Genomic DNA, 17,321 nt, shown 5'->3' with positions numbered 1-17,321 from the left:
GACCCAAACCCAGCTTGCATAATGCTCGGAATATTATTCGGGTTGGCATTTTCCATGCTCATACCCAAGAATTCCATTTCAGGTCGGAGCAGGTATCCTATACAAACCAGACCGGTTGACATCCCTACTCATGTTTCCTCCTACAATACAATAAGGATCTAATCTAAATTTAATTCAAACCAAATGTAGTTAGTTATCATTTATGGTCTTGTTTGTTTCATGAATGCAACACCCTCGCGCTATAGGCGCTAGTAAATGAACCAAACAAACTAACCTAACCTTGTTTTGCTCAAAAAAGTGTTCTAGATCAGGTGCTACCGCATACTAAAAGTGTGCAATCGCATTGCACCTGATCCTCTCTCTCTAGTCCGAGCCCAAGCGTAACTCATTACTAACTCATTACGAGCCTAACCCGAGCTCAAGCTGGCTCACTTAACAGAGATTCATTTTTTGAAGATGAGCAATAAGAAATGATAGAGTTTCCAAATTTATAAACACAATTTTTCCAAAGAATAATAAAGGAAAAAAAGTCTATGCTTCTCATATCCAAGTCCCTCCACCAACTAATTTGTTTATATGAACAAGCGATATATATCTTACACAGCGCACATTTTTTTTTGAAAGGCAAGATGGGGCTTAGGCAGACCCCTACCAGTTGCACACTATACCATTGGGTTTTGAACCTGCAACGTCCCAACAATAGGTGACGTGCACCAGCTGCTCCAACTAGACAAGGGTAGACCCCGTTGGTAACACACGTATGTTTATCATTAAACGTTTTTCAATTTATTTTAGCATAGGGGAGGAGATAAGTGCAAGGTTTTTTAGGTAATTTAGCACTTAATGTATTGAAAATTTACATTTAGATGATTCAGTTTCTAAGCATTTTAAGATAAATACTTACTTTTTAAAGAAAAACGCTTGGGTGATCAATGGAGAAAACTTTTGTTCAACCCTTTAAATTACTTTTTGGCCCTCAAGTATAGTGACAGACATGGATAGCTACAAAATGATTTTCAATCATTAAAAAAGAGGTTAAAAATGTCATTTCAAATCGTTAAATATACGATAAAATACTTAGGTGGTTGCCCTAAAAGCATTGTTATTAGTATCGGTGTGTATCGGCCTGTATGGTATGTGCAAACATCGATACGGCTTCATCCTTGAATCGGCTATTTTTTAATAAATGTAAAAAGTATTAAAAATCATTTTTTAATATTATTTTAATGGTTTTAACATGTATTACATTATGATTGGCACATAATATTTTTTTTATTAATTTTTGGCCCATAGAGAACGATTCACTTGAGTATCGGTATTTTTTTTAATTTTTTTTTTCTTGAGTTGTTTTTCATGAAACCAACCTACCTTACAGACATGATCTACATGATGCACTTAGTGAGAATGGGCTTTTGAATCATCTGACTACGACACGCAGGCAGGATTTTATAAGGCTTAAAAAATAGGCTGTGCGGACCATAAAATCTTGTTTTTTCATAAAAAAAAACATGATCCAAAAGCCTGTTCTCACTATTTTGAACATGTTGAATCCATCCATCAGGTTGGTTTGTATCAAAACCACCTGTACATAAGAGATGCAAACTCGTTTGTACTTAATGATGCCATTACTAAAACATTAACGAGACATTTTAAGTATCTGAAAACTTAAGAACATAAATGTTTTTGTATGGGATTTGTGATGTGCTTACAAGTAAATGCCAACTATGTTTTTTTCTAACGAGTTAATTCAAAGATTATCTTTATTATTAGTATATTATTATTTCCATTAATATAATAATAATAATAATAATACTAAATATTATTATTATTGTTATTATTTCAGGATGAGTTAGTGAATGTGAATCCACGAACTTGCTATTCCATCTATGTCCCAATGCCATACATAGGCAGACCAGATTGTGATAGGCAGCCATTTTCTTCCTTGGGACTCTTTAAAATGCACCAAAGCATCATGCAAAAAAGATAAAACCCTAGCCCTTAACCCAATCAGAAGGCGATTCCTATTAACCTTTTGCTCGTCACTTCGTATTCGGAATCTTCGCATCTTGAAATCACGAAAGCGACACTTTTTTCGGGATTTTCTTTTCCCCATAATCCCACCATTATCACGAAAATAATCACGACCGCGCCAGCCGGGCCCACCCTCAAGACCAAAAAATTGTTTTTAAATTTCTGTTTCCCGGAAACAAACAAACAGAACCACAATGAAGCACGCATCAGCCGTCCACAATTTGCCAGTTGGAAATTCAAAATAATAATAATAAATGGGAAGCATAAAAAATGGGTCGCTCTTATCGCCACGTTCATTAGTAGCCGTGAACTCTCTCCCATTTGGCTGTTTCTGATGGAGACGAGATCTTTCTAATCTGTGGAACCGAGGAAGAGAGAGAGAGAGAGGCATTCTGGTTACGTGAGGCACGATGGAAGCCAGCTTCCACATAAATCGATCGTTTAGTTGTTGCGGGAAGCCTTTTCTTGATGGTGGTCGATGGGGGGCGATGCCTTCTTGTGTATTCTTCAACACCCATCTCGCATTTTCCTTTAATTCGTTTCCTTTACATGGAGTTTTTGTTTGGTTTTGATGAATGAGATTGATGGTTGCCTTTGTTGTTGCGTGGCCTTCCTTTTTTTTATTGGTTATTGCATATTAATTGGACGGGGTGGATATTTCTTTGAATATGAAGTGAGGTGAATCGAAAAGAGAGTCTTTTTGGCGATACCCACAACGCAACTGCGTCGGAGACCACTAACAGAAGCGATTTTCTTTGTCATTTTGGATTCTTTCCGGTTGAGGGCCGGGTGAGAGTTTTTGTGGGTGACTATTGTAATTGTAATGTGGAAACTCCCTCCTTTCCAACTTCACAGTGTGTTTCACTTATATAAGTAGGAATTGGGCATGATGCCAATGATGTGTATGGTGTTGAGGAAAGAGAAGTGTCACAAGATCATGGTTGAAACTAAGAGAATTGTTCAAAAAAGTGAGCACCATTTATTTGGTTCACTTTCTTATGGCGTAAAACAGTAGTTACAGGATCTTCATTTGTAAGTATATCTATTGCATTGAGAAAATTGTGTATCCATAAACTAAATTGGAGCAGTTCAGTCAGGATATTTTGAAAACATTGGGAGATTTGAACTGTCATGATATTACCATGAAAGAATTAACCAGTTGAAATATAGGCTTTTTGTTGATTTTTCTCTTTGATTGTTTCTGTCCGAGTTGAATGGGATGCCTGCGTTTTTAGAATCATAGTATTCAAGGAGTCTTAGGTTCGACTCTCGATGAGGATCAGCTTGGGATAAAAAAGGAAATCTTTGTTATTCCAAGAGTTTTCATGTTTCTATATAATGATTATTAGAACTCCAATGGCCTTTTCTTCTCTTAATTCCTTCACCTTCTGCCCGAAACTGTCATTTGTACGGGGTTCTGGGGATCTTCCGGGGCTTTTCTTGAGAAAAACGAGTAATTTTACAAACATTGGTCGATCAACTTGTATTTATGTCATTTGTTTCTTTTTAAAAATTTTTAACTTAAAATCCATCATCTACTGAACTATGAAATAAATAAATTCATGCTTTCTTAGAAAACTAAAGCATATTTTCTTAGACCTTGGTTCATAGTTATTGATGGAGGGAATAAACTTTGAATTGCCGGTACATTATGAGACCATTTTCAGAAAAATTTAAGAGTTTTTCTGTTTCTACTAGGATTCACAACATAGTTTCTATTCCTTGCTGATTATGGATTTTGGTTGCATCATTTTTTGTTTGAATTCCAGTCATCACTACGGTCCAAAGGATATTCAGAGTTCAAAATTCCATCTAATACAGTTGCAACTTCAGGTCAGTTGATCAAATACGTGGTGAACTTTATGTTTATAAAAGTTTCTTGGCTTCATGGTGATGATTTTTGTTGTACTCAAGTAACATTTGTTTTTTCCCCTTTTTTCCTTCTTTTTTTCTTTATTGGGACATTACTGATGAACTTGTAGAATATTCAAGGAAGCAACAAAGAAAAGGCCCTGCTTCTAAACCTAAAGTTCCTTTTTCAAAGGGATACACTCCAAGTTCCACGTCAAGGTCAAAGGGTGATAGAAGTATCCAGAAAAAAGTTCAAAGTGACGAAAAGGCTGAATTCAGAACTCAAAATTTGACTGAAACAAGCACAAAAAATATTGCAGCAGCAGAGCAATCATCTGGAAAAAGTTCTATTTGTGGTCCTAATGATAGACCTAATGAGATTCAACTTGATGTACTGGAGGAAAGACAGACTGCAGATGAATCTGAAGCAGTTAGTCCCATCAGATCCACTGTGTTGGAACCACTGGAGGAACAAGCAGTTTCTTCTATGGAGAAGTTGGATGGCACAGTAGCTGCGATAACTTTGAGTAAATTCGGAAATGGTGCTATAGATAATGAAACGGTTGATGGAAGGCATAACTTAGAAGACCTTTTAAGAGACAAAAGTGGAGATGACGTGGTTCCAGATGCAGATGAGCTAGTTAAAAATACTTCAGAAAATGACAGATTGGCATACAGGCAACTGCTTGAAAGCCTTGCACTTACGAACTTTTCACGTGGGAAGAAAGTCTTTGTTTATCCTGAAGTCGCAAAAGCTGATCATGATATTGAAGTGTTTCTGAACAGGCAGATGTCTACTCTAGAAAATGAACCGAACATTTTAATAATGGGTGCCTTTAATGATTGGAGATGGCAGTCCTTTACCAAACAGTTGCAGAAGACTGACATTCAAGGGGATTGGTGGTCTTGCAAAGTACATATTCCAAAAGAAACATACAAGATGGATTTTGTATTTTTTAATGGTGACAAGTTTTATGAAAATAATAATTCACAAGACTTCTCTATACCTGTGGAAGGTGGAATGGATATTTTCGTTTTTGAAGATTTCTTGCTTGAGGAGAAAAGGAGGGAGATTGAGAAACTTGCAGTTGAGCAAGCTGAAAGAGAAAGACAAGCTGCAGAGCAACACCGATTACAGGAGGAAAAAGCTGCAAGTGAAGCAGACAAATTACAAGCAAAGATTGAAGCTGACAAGAGGAGAGAAATATTGCAGCAAGTAATGAGGAAGGCTGTCAAGTCAGTTCATGATCTATGGTACATAGAACCCTCTCTCTTCAAAGGAGGGGACAAGGTTAAAATATTCTACAACCGCAGCTCTGGACCACTTGCTCATTCCAGGGAGGTATGGATTCATGGAGGATATAACAACTGGCGAGATGGGCTAACAATCATTGAAAGGCTAGACCATTCAGAGAACATGAATCGAGATTGGTGGTCTGCAGATGGTAGGCTGGAACCTTCTTTTCATATTTGGCATGATTTACATATAACTCACATGGTTTTGCTACTGCAAATCAAACTTTTAGCTGTCCATAAATGATGTGAATAGAAGCATTTAATTACTTGAATTTGTAACTAATCCTAGACTTGCCATAAGTAGAAACTTGAGATAGCTTAAGTTTGCTAAGTCCACTTATTCATGTGTGTGGTCATGCATGCAAGTATTAATCTGGAAAAGTTGTTTTTGCGCCTTAAGGTAGCCTTTTGCAATCTTCTCTCTCTTGCAGTTATTGTTCCTGATCAAGCTCTTATCCTTGATTGGGTGTTTACCGATGGAGCCCCGGAGAATGCAAAAATATATGATAACAATCAACGTCAGGATTTTCGTGCTATTGTACCTCAACCCATCCCTGAAGGTCTGTATTGGGTCGAAGAGGAGCACCAGATATACAGAAAGCTTCAGCAAGAACGGAGGCTTAAGAAGGAGGCTAAGCGTTTGAAGGTGAGGTAAACCGCTGGGTATGGTTGTAAGGTTTGAGCAGATGGATTGTTGAAATATAAATACTGACAAGAGGTCACTGGTATACAAAATGAAGAGAGCAATCCTAATAAGAATAGTAAAACCAAAGTCCTAAGGGCCCTATCTGAGCAGTCCCAATCCCCTGAAGGTCTGATTCGGGCCAGTGTCCCCTTGAATTCTCATGTGGACCTTGCCAACACTAGCTTCTAGCCCTGTGAATGTGTGTTGGTTCTGCTCCAGCCAGGGAAACCACCAAGCCGACATAAGCCACCACTTCCAATTTGTTGATCTTTTGATTCTCTACCAAATAACAATTCTCTAAAGCCTGAAGAAAAGCTCACATGGAACTCCAGATCAGTCCATACAATCTTGAATCAGGCCTGGAAATAGGAACAAACCAATGGAAGTGCTGAGCTGATTCCTCTTCCTCCTTACATAATTCCCAATGATGTGCAAGCTGGTACAAATATTTCTTTACCACGTCAAGTGTATGAATGCACCCTGACAAGAGAATCCAAGCAAAAATTCTATCTTGGGTTGAAGGCCCGCAACTACATAGGGCCCGTCTGGGTAGCGAACCTATACCTTCCCCAAACCAGATAGATATGTGGATTTTGCATCATATAGCAAGATCAGTGTCTTTGAATAAGGAGGAGCACAGAAAAGTGCATGAGGAAGGATAAATTATTGTTTTCTTAGTTGTCATAAACATGTTGGTTTCTCTGTTATGTGTCTTTAGTCCCTATGCTTGGTGCTTTCTAATCCTTCTTCAGCTAAAATTATTGACTATCACTAAGCCTATTGCGTATACACTCTTATTTATTTACCCTTTTTTTCACCATCTTCACTTACAGGCAGAGAAAACTGCACGCATGAAGGCAGAGACAAAAGAGAGAACACTGAAAATGTTTTTACTTTCCCAAAAGCATATAGTCTACACCGACCCGCTTGATGTCCAGGGAGGGCGCCCAGTGACAGTTTTCTATAATCCTGCCAACACTGTTTTGAATGGGAGATCTGATATATGGTTGACATGCTCATTTAATTGTTGGACACATCGTCTTGGTCCTCTACCTGTGCAGAAAATGATTCCTGTTGACTCTAGCTCTCATGTAAAAGCAACTGGTAACATGCCTTCTGATCTACCTAGTTGGCATTCTATGCTTTCATCTCTATTTTGGTGTCCATTCATTTTATGGTTCAACTTGTAACTTTGGTTGCACAAAGATACTGGATGTGTTTTGTAATGAATCTGTAAAATTGTCTATGAAGAGACAATACGCATACAAGCATAAATACTTTTAAAAAGGAAGTGCACGAAGGCACTTTCACAACACTTGAACACAATACGCGAAAAGCGTAAAAATAATAAACATGCAATAATGCATGTGTTTCATAAAAAAGAGGAAATGCTTGAGACTCTCAAGCTTGAGGATTTACAAGGGGGAACACCCCTATTTATACAAGAAATGGGAGGTGCAAGGGGGCTCCCCAAAGGAGTCGTTGGGGAGCTCCCAACGGTCACAATTGTGACCGTTGGGGGCTCCCCAACGACTCTATTGGGGAGACCCCCAAGGCACCTTTTTGAAATTACAAAAAGAAAAAATTAAAAAATAAAGAAATTAAAAAAAAAAGAAAAAAAAAGTTACAACATATTCCAATTGGAATATGCGCAAAACAGTAAAAGGACTAAAATACCCTTTTCGGGTAAAAAAGGGGAAAATGTATAAATATATATACTTATATATAGAGATACGTATACATATAACATATGTATACGTATCTCTATGTATATAAGTATATATATTTATACTTACAATAAGGTTTTTGAGTATACATTTTAACACCCCCCCTCAAACTTACGGTGTGATAATCGCAAGTTTGTCAAGGAGGAAATGAAATCTAGGCGAACAAAGTGCTTTTGTGAAGAAGTCCGCAAGTTGATGCTCAGACGTCACGTATGGTAGATCAATGACCTTCTTCAAGTATTCTTCTCTGACATAATGGCAGTCCATCTCTATATGCTTTGTTCGCTCGTGAAATGTGTGGTTCTTGGCAATGTAAATTGCACTTTTATTGTCACAGCAAAACTTTGTTGGTTCTTTGACAACTACTCCCATATCTTCCAAAAGGCGTCTAATCCATACTATTTCCATGGTGGTAGATGCCATGGCTCTGTATTCGGCTTCAGTGGATGATAATGAGACCTTCTGTTGCTTTTTACATCGCCATGAGATCAAAGATTCTCCTAAGAAAATACAAAAGCCAGTGGTGGAGTGACGGTTACTAGGGTCACCTCCCCAATCTGAGTCAGTATAAGCAAGCAATTTTAATTCAGAAGAAGATGATAGGAGTACTCCCTTATTCACCGTTCCCTTCAAGTATCTGATAATGCGAAGCACAACACTCATATGAATGGTTGTGGGAGCATGCTGGAACTGACTGGCGATGTGTATAGCATGTGACAAATCAGGTCGAGTAATGCTAAGATACATTAAAGAACCTACCAACTGCCTGTAGGGAGTAGGATCGGTTAGAGGAACACCATCGTCAATCTTCATTTTGGCTCCCACAACTTCAGGAGTTTCGCATACTTTGTCATCAGAGATTCCTGATCTGTCAATAATCTCACAAGCAAGTTTAGACTGAGATAGAAAATAACCACGTTGCGAATAAGCAACCTCAATTCCAAGAAAATATGTCAGAAAACCTAAGTCTGACATCTCAAATTTTGAAGTCAAGACGGACTTAATACCCTTGACTCCTTGAACATCATCACCTGTAATCAACATGTCATCAACATATAGTAACAATATTACAATCCCTGCTTTAGATTTCCTAGTAAATAAAGCAGTGTCAGTATAACATGAGGAGAAACCATTTTCTAGCATTACACTGGTAAATCTGTCATACCAGGCTTTGGGGGCCTGTTTCAAACCATAAAGAGCCTTTCGAAGACGAAGAACTTTATCTTTAGGAATCGTCATGCCTGGTGGGGCTTCCATATACACTTCTTCGTTAAGTTCTCCATTTAAAAAAGCATTTTTCACATCCATTTGAAAAATATTCCAATTTTTAATAGATGCAATGGTAATGAGACATCTAACTGTAACCATTCGGGCTACAGGAGCAAAGGTTTCCTCTCATATCTCCTGTGATCGAGAGTAGGTACAAGCTCACTATATTGGTCAATGGCACTTCTAAAGGTGTCTTGGTTTCTACGGGAGTAGGTTATCGGATCACTTAAAAACCTGTTTTCTTGATCATTGAGAGGGTTATGTTCTTCGACATCACCATCAATTTCCTCATCGTGATTTGATGATACATCATCATCACTAGATATATCATCATTACTAGCCAATAAATCAAAAAGGAATGAGTAATCAAAATTTTCTTGTTGAGAAACATTTTTTTCAAATCCACTCTCATTTTCTAAGAACGTTACATTTCTAGAAACATATAACTTATCACCTCGAAGATCATAGCAACGAAATCCTTTTTGAGTTTCGGAATACCCAAGAAAGGCGCAGGGGATAGCTTTGGGAGAGAGCTTGTCATTTTTATCCGTAAGAATAAAACATTTACACCCAAAAACACGTAACCTATTATAATCAGGTTCAAGTTTATATAAGATCTCAAAAGGGGATATTTTTCCTAATATCCTAGATGGTAAGCGGTTTATCAGATAAACAGAAGCGAGGGCTGCTTCAGCCCAAAAGTTCTTAGGAATATTTTGAGAAATAAGCAGGGTCCTAGTGGTCTCAATGATATGCCTATGTTTTCTTTCGGCCAATCCATTCTGTTGAGGGGTTTTAGGACAAGACCTTTGATGAATAATTCTGTGATCCTCAAGATATGTTTTAAATTGGTTGGAGAGATATTCTCCTCCAGAGTCACTTCTAAAAATCTTTATATTACTATTGAATTGATTCTTGATCATTAAATGGAAGGTTTTAAAACATGTAAAAACTTCATGTTTGTACTTTAGGAAATAGATCCATGAATACCGGGAGAAATCATCCACAAAAATAACATAGTAAGAAAAACCTCCTTTTGAAACAACAGGTGCGGGTCCCCAAACATCGGAATGAACAATTTCGAAGGTCTTAGATGAGAACATAGTTCTTTGCTTAAACGATAAACTTTGCATTTTTCCGAGAATACAATCATTACAGGAAAATGAACTTTTACATAAATCCTTCGCAAAATGTAAATAAGATAACTTGGTGGCATTAGGATGACCAAGTCTTTTGTGCCATATGTTTATATCTTTGTTCCGGGCAACATTACAAAATGATTTTGGAACTTGTAGAGATTCCATATAGTATAAGTCTCCTTTTCTAAAGCCTTCCCCAATCAATTTCCCGGACCGGCGATCCTGTATTAAACATTTGTCACATGAAAATTTAATATCGCATCCATGGTCCGAGAGTTGAGAAACTGAGAGAAGGTTTAAGTTAAGTTTAGGTATAAATCTAATTTTTGGAATGGAAAAACTTTGATTTTCAAAATTACCTATTCCTTTAATTTCAAGAGAGGTTCCATCTGCAGTGGAAACAAAGGATGGAGAAACATTTTTTGAAAAATCGGAAAGTGAAAACATGTTTGGGGACATATGAAAATATGCACCTGAGTCCAAAAGCCAAGAGACTTTACCTGGAATGGAAGAGGTAGACACGGCGGCACCGGATGTAGCTCCCTTGAGAAGAGGTTGAAGGGCTTCCACTATTTGATTCAACGAGAGTGACCCATTTGATGATGCCTCTTCCTTTTGTGGTACACCGGTGGTGGCCATAGCGAGAAGCCTCTTCCATTTGGGACATACGGGCTTGATATGCCCCGGTTCCTTACAAAAGTGACAAATAGTCTTGCTATAGTCTCTTTTTCCTCTTTGTCCACCATCTCCTCCTTGATTTTGGAATTTGAAATGAGGACGATAGGTCTTTACATTATTTTCGGGTCTTGATACGGGATTGACCTCATTGTTTTCTTCATGATTACAAGGAACCACAAGAACATTTGATCCTTGTTTACATAAGCTCATACGAGTTTCCTCACCACTTAATTTGGTGAGAACATCTTCAAGAGATGGAGGAGTAAATGAGGAAAGAAGAGATGACCTTATTTGCTCAAATTCCGGTCTTAACCCATTCAAAAAATTGAAGAACCGATCTTCTTCAAGTTGCTTGTGGCGGAGTTCAATTGCCTCTCCACTCCATTTTGGTTCAAGCATGGAGAGCTCATCCCAAATGGAGGAGAGGTCGGTATAATATTCCCTAATGGACATTTCACCTTGAGTAAGGGAGAGGGCCTTCTTTTGAAGGTAATACTTATGGGATAGATCTCTTGATGTATACATTTTCTCGAGATAATGCCAAGCTTCGGATGCTTTCTTGAACTTGATAATGTTGGCATTAATCTTTGTTTCAACGGATGCGAAGAACCAAGAAAGAATCTTGAAGTTCTTCATTTCCCATTCGTCGTTCTTCTTGGAGTATTCTTCAAGAGCTTTGACCCTTTCCTCTCCCTCAAGAACCTTGATTTCATTTCCGTCCATCACGGTTATTTTGGGTTCTGGTTTCGGAATAGAGCCTTGCACATAACCCCATAATCCTTTACCTTTTATGTGAGCCTCCATGTTCCCGGCCCAAATATGGTAGTTGGACCCATTCAACTTGAAGCCAAGGGCGAAGTGAGACTCTTTTTCACCCATTAAGGAGTAAAGAAAAAGAGAAGGAGGCGTACCAACACAATGTTTCAACTTCTAGCTTGCACAAGCTCCTTCTAAAATATTTGAGAAGCAAGATCCACCACTTTAACTTCCAAGAATCCGAAGGCACGGTTTTCGAGGCACTCGAAAAAAGAAGAATCCCACGATCCTTAATCACCAACCGATCTCTGATACCATGTAAAATTGTCTATGAAGAGACAATACGCATACAAGCATAAATACTTTTAAAAAGGAAGTGCACGAAGGCACTTTCACAACACTTGAACACAATACGCGAAAAGCGTAAAAATAATAAACATGCAATAATGCATGTGTTTCATAAAAAAGAGGAAATGCTTGAGACTCTCAAGCTTGAGGATTTACAAGGGGGAACACCCCTATTTATACAAGAAATGGGAGGTGCAAGGGGGCTCCCCAAAGGAGTCGTTGGGGAGCTCCCAACGGTCACAATTGTGACCGTTGGGGGCTCCCCAACGACTATATTGGGGAGACCCCCAAGGCACCTTTTTGAAATTACAAAAAAGAAAAAATTAAAAAATAAAGAAATTAAAAAATAAAGAAAAAAAAGTTACAACATATTCCAATTGGAATATGCGCAAAACAGTAAAAGGATTAAAATACCCTTTTCGGGTAAAAAAGGGGAAAATGTATAAATATATATACTTATATATAGAGATACGTATACATATAACATATGTATACGTATCTCTATGTATATAAGTATATATATATATATATTTATACTTACAATAAGGTTTTTGAGTATACATTTTAACAGAATCCACAAAGATTCAAAAGTGAAATGCATTATGCCTACTATCGGCAAAAGCACAAGAACGACCCACAAAAAGGGGCACCCACAAACTCAACACAAGAGCACACTTAAAAATATAGGCTTTTTCATATAATGTGCATTAGTGAATGCATAAGAAACAAGGGGGACACTATGACCCTATGTATACACAGCAAAGGGCCAAAAGAGAGTCCTCTATAGCTGTTGGGAAGGCTCCAACGGCTAGAAATATAGCCGTTGGGCCTTCCCAATGACTTGTAAGAGTATCTTCAATAAGATGCTATAATCAAGACCAATATTCTTGATAAAAGACAAGTGCACACATGCACAATAAGATACTAAGAACACTTGTGCATACAAGCACAAATCAATCAATCTCACAAAATGCAAAAATATAATCTTTATTGAATACTTGGGCTTTGACCCAAAGCCCTAAAAAATACAAAGGAGAGGGGCCAATTTATAGAGCTCTTAGTGGGCCTTGGAGGGGCTCCACATGTAGTCGTTGCCCCCCCAAGGTACACAAAGTACATATTTTAAAAAAGAAAAAGAAAAGAAAAGAAATAAAAATACAAAATACAAATATATTCAAGAAGATGAATATGCGTAAAAAGAGAAAAAGACTGAAATACCCTTACGACTAATATATATTATATATATATATATAATCGGTGGATACATATACATATACATATATATAATATATGTATATGTGTTACCATATATATATATAAAATATATATTGGATTACACTATTTGATTACATAATTTAACACCCCCCCCTCAAACTTAGGCCAAGATGACCGAAAGTTTGCCAAGGAGGAAATTGAACCGCGGAGCACACAAAGCTTTGGTGAAGAAATCTGCCAACTCATATTCTGAAGTTACATATGGAAGATTTATAACTCCTTTCAGATACGCTTCCCGAACATAGTGACAGTCCATCTCAATATGTTTAGTCCGCTCATGAAAAATATGATTTTTGGCAATGTATATTGCACTCTTGTTATCATAGTATAGCTTGGTGGGCCCTTCTATTGTGATTCCCATGTCTTCTAATAGCTGTTGAATCCATGCAATTTTTATGGTAGTAGTCGCCACGACCCGATATTCAGCTTCTGTTGAGGATAGAGACATTTTTTGTTGCTTCTTACATCTCCATGAGATCAGCGAGTCTCCTAAAAACACAGAAAAACCAGTGGTAGAGTGACGGTTATTTGGGTCACCTCCCCAGTCAGAGTCAGTATAAACAATTAATTTTAATTCAGAAGAAGAGGATAAGAACACTCCCTTGTTTAGAGTACCCTTTATGTATCTTACAATTCGCAAGATGACACTCATATGAACTGATGTTGGAATTGACTTGTAGTATAAACTGCATGAGAAATATCTGGTCTAGTAATACTCAGATACATCAATGATCTCTCAAGTTGTCTGTACGGGGTGGGATCAGAGAGAAGAATAATATCATCAATCTTCATTTTGGCTCCCACTATGGAAGGAGTTTCACAAACCTTATCAGCCGTAATACTTAACCTATCAATAATCTTAGAGGCAAGCTTAGTTTGAGATAAAAAATACCCTCTATGAGAGTATGTCACTTCAATACCCAAAAAATAAGTTAGGAATCCCAAATCAGACATTTCAAATTTATCCTTCAAAATTGATTTTATGCTTTTAATCCCTTTAGAATTACTTCCGATTATAAGCATATCATCCACATATAAAAGCAGAATGACAATCCCTGCATTGGTTTTTCTAACAAATAAGGCAGTGTCAGTGAAACATGATGAGAAACCATTTTCTAACATTATAGAGTTAAACCTATCATACCAAGCCTTGGGGGCTTGTTTTAAGCCATAAAGGGCTTTGCGAAGGCGAAGTACTTTCCTTTTGGGAGTCTCTATTCCTGGTGGAGCATTCATATATACCTCTTCATTCAGATCATCATTTAGGAAGACGTTTTTAACATCCATTTGATAGATGTTCCATTTGTTGATAGAGGCAATTGTGACGAAACATCGAACAATGACCATACGAGCCACATGAGCAAAGTTTCTTCATAGTCAATTCCATATTCTTGATTATATCCCTTAGCAACTAATTTCACCTTATATCTCTCAAGAGATCCATCACTTTTAGTTTTTACTTTAAATACCCATCTACATCCTATTGCTTTCTTACCCTTAGGAATATCTTGAAATTCCCAAGTCTTGTCTCTTTTTAGAGCACTAAGTTCATTCTCCATAGCTTCTACCCATTGAGAACATCTTCGTGCTTCCTCAAAATTTATAGGTTCTATGTATGAATGAATGACAATAAGGCATGCTCTATATTTAGGTGAAAAAGAGTCATACGAGATAAACCTAGAGGGAGCTTTCCTATGTCTTTCTGTCCTTTGTAGGTTCTCCTCATTTTGAGGAACAGTCCTACCGATATCATCATATCTTTCAAGAGCACTTTTGAAGGTGTTTTTATCTCTATGAACATAGGTGATGGGATCTCTAGATGATCCTTCATCGATATGTTGATGAGGATGGGAGAGGGGAGGCGTGATAATTTCCTCAATTTCATTATCACTTGAGTCATTCTGAGTTGACTCATCATCACTTGCATCATCATCTTTAGTTAGTAATTCAAATAGAAAGGAATAATTCACATTCTCATCATGAGATTTAAGACTTTCAAAACCACTAAGATTTTTCAAAAAACTTACATTTCTGGAAACATATAATTTGTCATTTCTGATATCATAACACCTATAACTCTTTTGGGTTTCCGAATAACCAAGAAAGGCACAAGGAATGGCTTTTGGATAAAGCTTATCATTTTTATCTATAAGGACAAAACATTTACAACAAAAAACCCTTAACCTGCTATAGTCAGGTTCCTTCTCATACATTTTTTCAAAAGGTGAAATTTTGTTTAAATTCTTTGATGGAAGTCTATTTATGAGATAGATCGAAGTAAGGGCTGCCTCAGCCCAGAGGTTTTTTGGAATGTTTTGCGAAATAAGCAAAGTTTGAGTTGTTTCAATAATATGCCTATGCTTTCGTTCTGCTAATCCATTTTGTCGAGGGGTTTTTGGACAAGATTTTTGATGGAGAATATTATAACTTTCAAGATAACTCTTGAATTTATTTGAGAGGTATTCTCCTCCAGAGTCGGATCTAAGAATTTTTAAGTTTCCATTGAATTAATTTAAAATCATCATATGAAAAGTTTTAAAAGTCAAAAAAACTTCATGCTTATTGCTTGAGAAAATATATCCAACAATATCTAGTGAAATCGTCAACAAAAATCACATAATATGAGAATCCTCCTTTAGATATCACAGGAGCGGGACCCCATACATCAAAATGAACGATTTCAAAAGGTTTTGTTGTAAACATGGATCTTTGACAAAAGGGTAAACTTTTCATTTTCCCAAGAATACATTCATTACATAGAAAATCTCCTTTACAAAAGGTAATAATGAGATTTTAACAATATTCAGATGTCCAAGTCTCTTATGCCATGCATGAATATCTTTATTTTGGACAACATTACAAAATTGATTCTTGGGAACTTGGAGAGAGTCGATATAGTAGAGATCTCCTCTCCTAGAGCTTTCCCCAATCAATCTCTCGGACCGACGATCCTGTATTCAATATTTATTAGAAGAGAATTTTATATCGCAACCATGGTCCAAGAGTTGAGAAACCGAAAGTAAATTCAAGTTTAGTTTTGGTATGAGTCTAATTTTTGGAATAAAAAAATCTTGTTTTTCGAAATTGCCTATTCCTTTAATTTCAAGAGATGTTCCATCCGCTGTTTAGACAAAAGATGAAAAATAATTTTTATAATATTCGGAAAGAGAACAATCACTTGAAGTGATATGAAATGATGCACCAGAATCTAAAAGCCAAGATATCTTACCGGGGGGTGCAGAGGTTGTCATAGCGATTCCGGAAATTCCTCCATTGAGAAGAGGTTGAAGCGAGAAAGAGACCCATTGGAAGAGGATGGCCGTTCTTCTGGTTGAGTTGTGGTGGCCATTGCAAGCAATTTCTTCCATTTTGGGCAAATAGGTTTGATATGCCCCAGTTCTTTACAAAAATAACAAGTTAGTTTGCTATAGTCTCTTTTTTCACTTTGCTCACTTCCTCTTTGATTTTGATTCTTGAAGTTAGGTGGTTTGTAAGTCCTCACATTGTTACCCGGTCTTGAAACGACATTCACCCCTTCACTTTCTTCTTGAATAGAAGAGGTAGCAAGGATGCTAGGATTGCTTTTACCAATACCCATACGGGTTTCTTCCCCACTCAATTTAGTAATTACATCTTCAATGGAGGGAGATGTGAAAGAAGAAAGTAGAGATGACCGAATTTGTTCAAATTCGGGTCTAAGGCCATTTAGGAAGTTAAATAAGCGATCTTTCTCTAGTTGTTTGTGTCTAAGCTCTATAGCTTCACCACTCCATTTGGGTTCAAGCATAGCAAGCTTGTCCCAAATAGAAGATAATTCGGCAAAGTATTTTTGAATAGTCATCTCATTTTGTTGTAGGGTCAAAGCTCTCTTTTGAAGGTAGTACTTGTACGATAAATCTCTTGATGTATACATTTTTTCAAGATATAGCCAAGCTTCAGAAGCTTTCTTGAATTTGATGATATTGACATTGATCTTGGTTTCAACAAATGAGAAAATCCAAGATAAGATATTGAAGTTTCTCATTTCCCATTCATCATGTTTTTTTGAGTAGTCTTCAAGAGTTCTTTGCCTTTCTTCTCCTTCAAGAATCTTTATATTTCCTTTTTCCATGATGGTAATTTTTGGTTCGGGTTCCGGTATCGAACCTTGAACATATCCCCAAAGCCCCTTTCTTTTAATATGGGCTTCCATATTACCGGCCCAAACATGATAGTTTGAACCATTGAGTTTAAACTCGAGGGAGAAGTGAGAGTCCTTTTCGCCCA

The 17,321-nt window shown here is 37.2% G+C and overlaps 1 protein-coding gene across 1 annotated transcript in view; it reads left to right on the top strand.

Annotated features, from left to right (window-relative positions):
• The first annotated feature begins 2,327 nt into the window (after nucleotides 1-2,327).
• SS3 (starch synthase 3) overlaps nucleotides 2,328-17,321 on the top strand; it is a 113,785-nt gene continuing 98,791 nt past the window's right edge. Inside the window, exons 1-5 of the mRNA XM_089980130.1 lie at nucleotides 2,328-2,531; nucleotides 3,801-3,864; nucleotides 4,014-5,327; nucleotides 5,610-5,824; nucleotides 6,697-6,967. Of these exons, the coding sequence (XP_089836256.1) occupies nucleotides 2,442-2,531; nucleotides 3,801-3,864; nucleotides 4,014-5,327; nucleotides 5,610-5,824; nucleotides 6,697-6,967 (1,954 nt within the window). The 5' untranslated portion in view covers nucleotides 2,328-2,441. The remainder of the gene's footprint in view (nucleotides 2,532-3,800; nucleotides 3,865-4,013; nucleotides 5,328-5,609; nucleotides 5,825-6,696; nucleotides 6,968-17,321) is intronic.

Source organism: Nuphar pumila, chromosome 11 (genome assembly GCF_984573655.1).
Source record: "Nuphar pumila chromosome 11, dmNupPumi1.hap1.1, whole genome shotgun sequence".
Lineage (NCBI taxonomy): Eukaryota > Viridiplantae > Streptophyta > Magnoliopsida > Nymphaeales > Nymphaeaceae > Nuphar > Nuphar pumila.
Note: the sequence above shows the minus strand (reverse complement) of the source record. Positions and strands in the feature narration are given on the sequence as shown.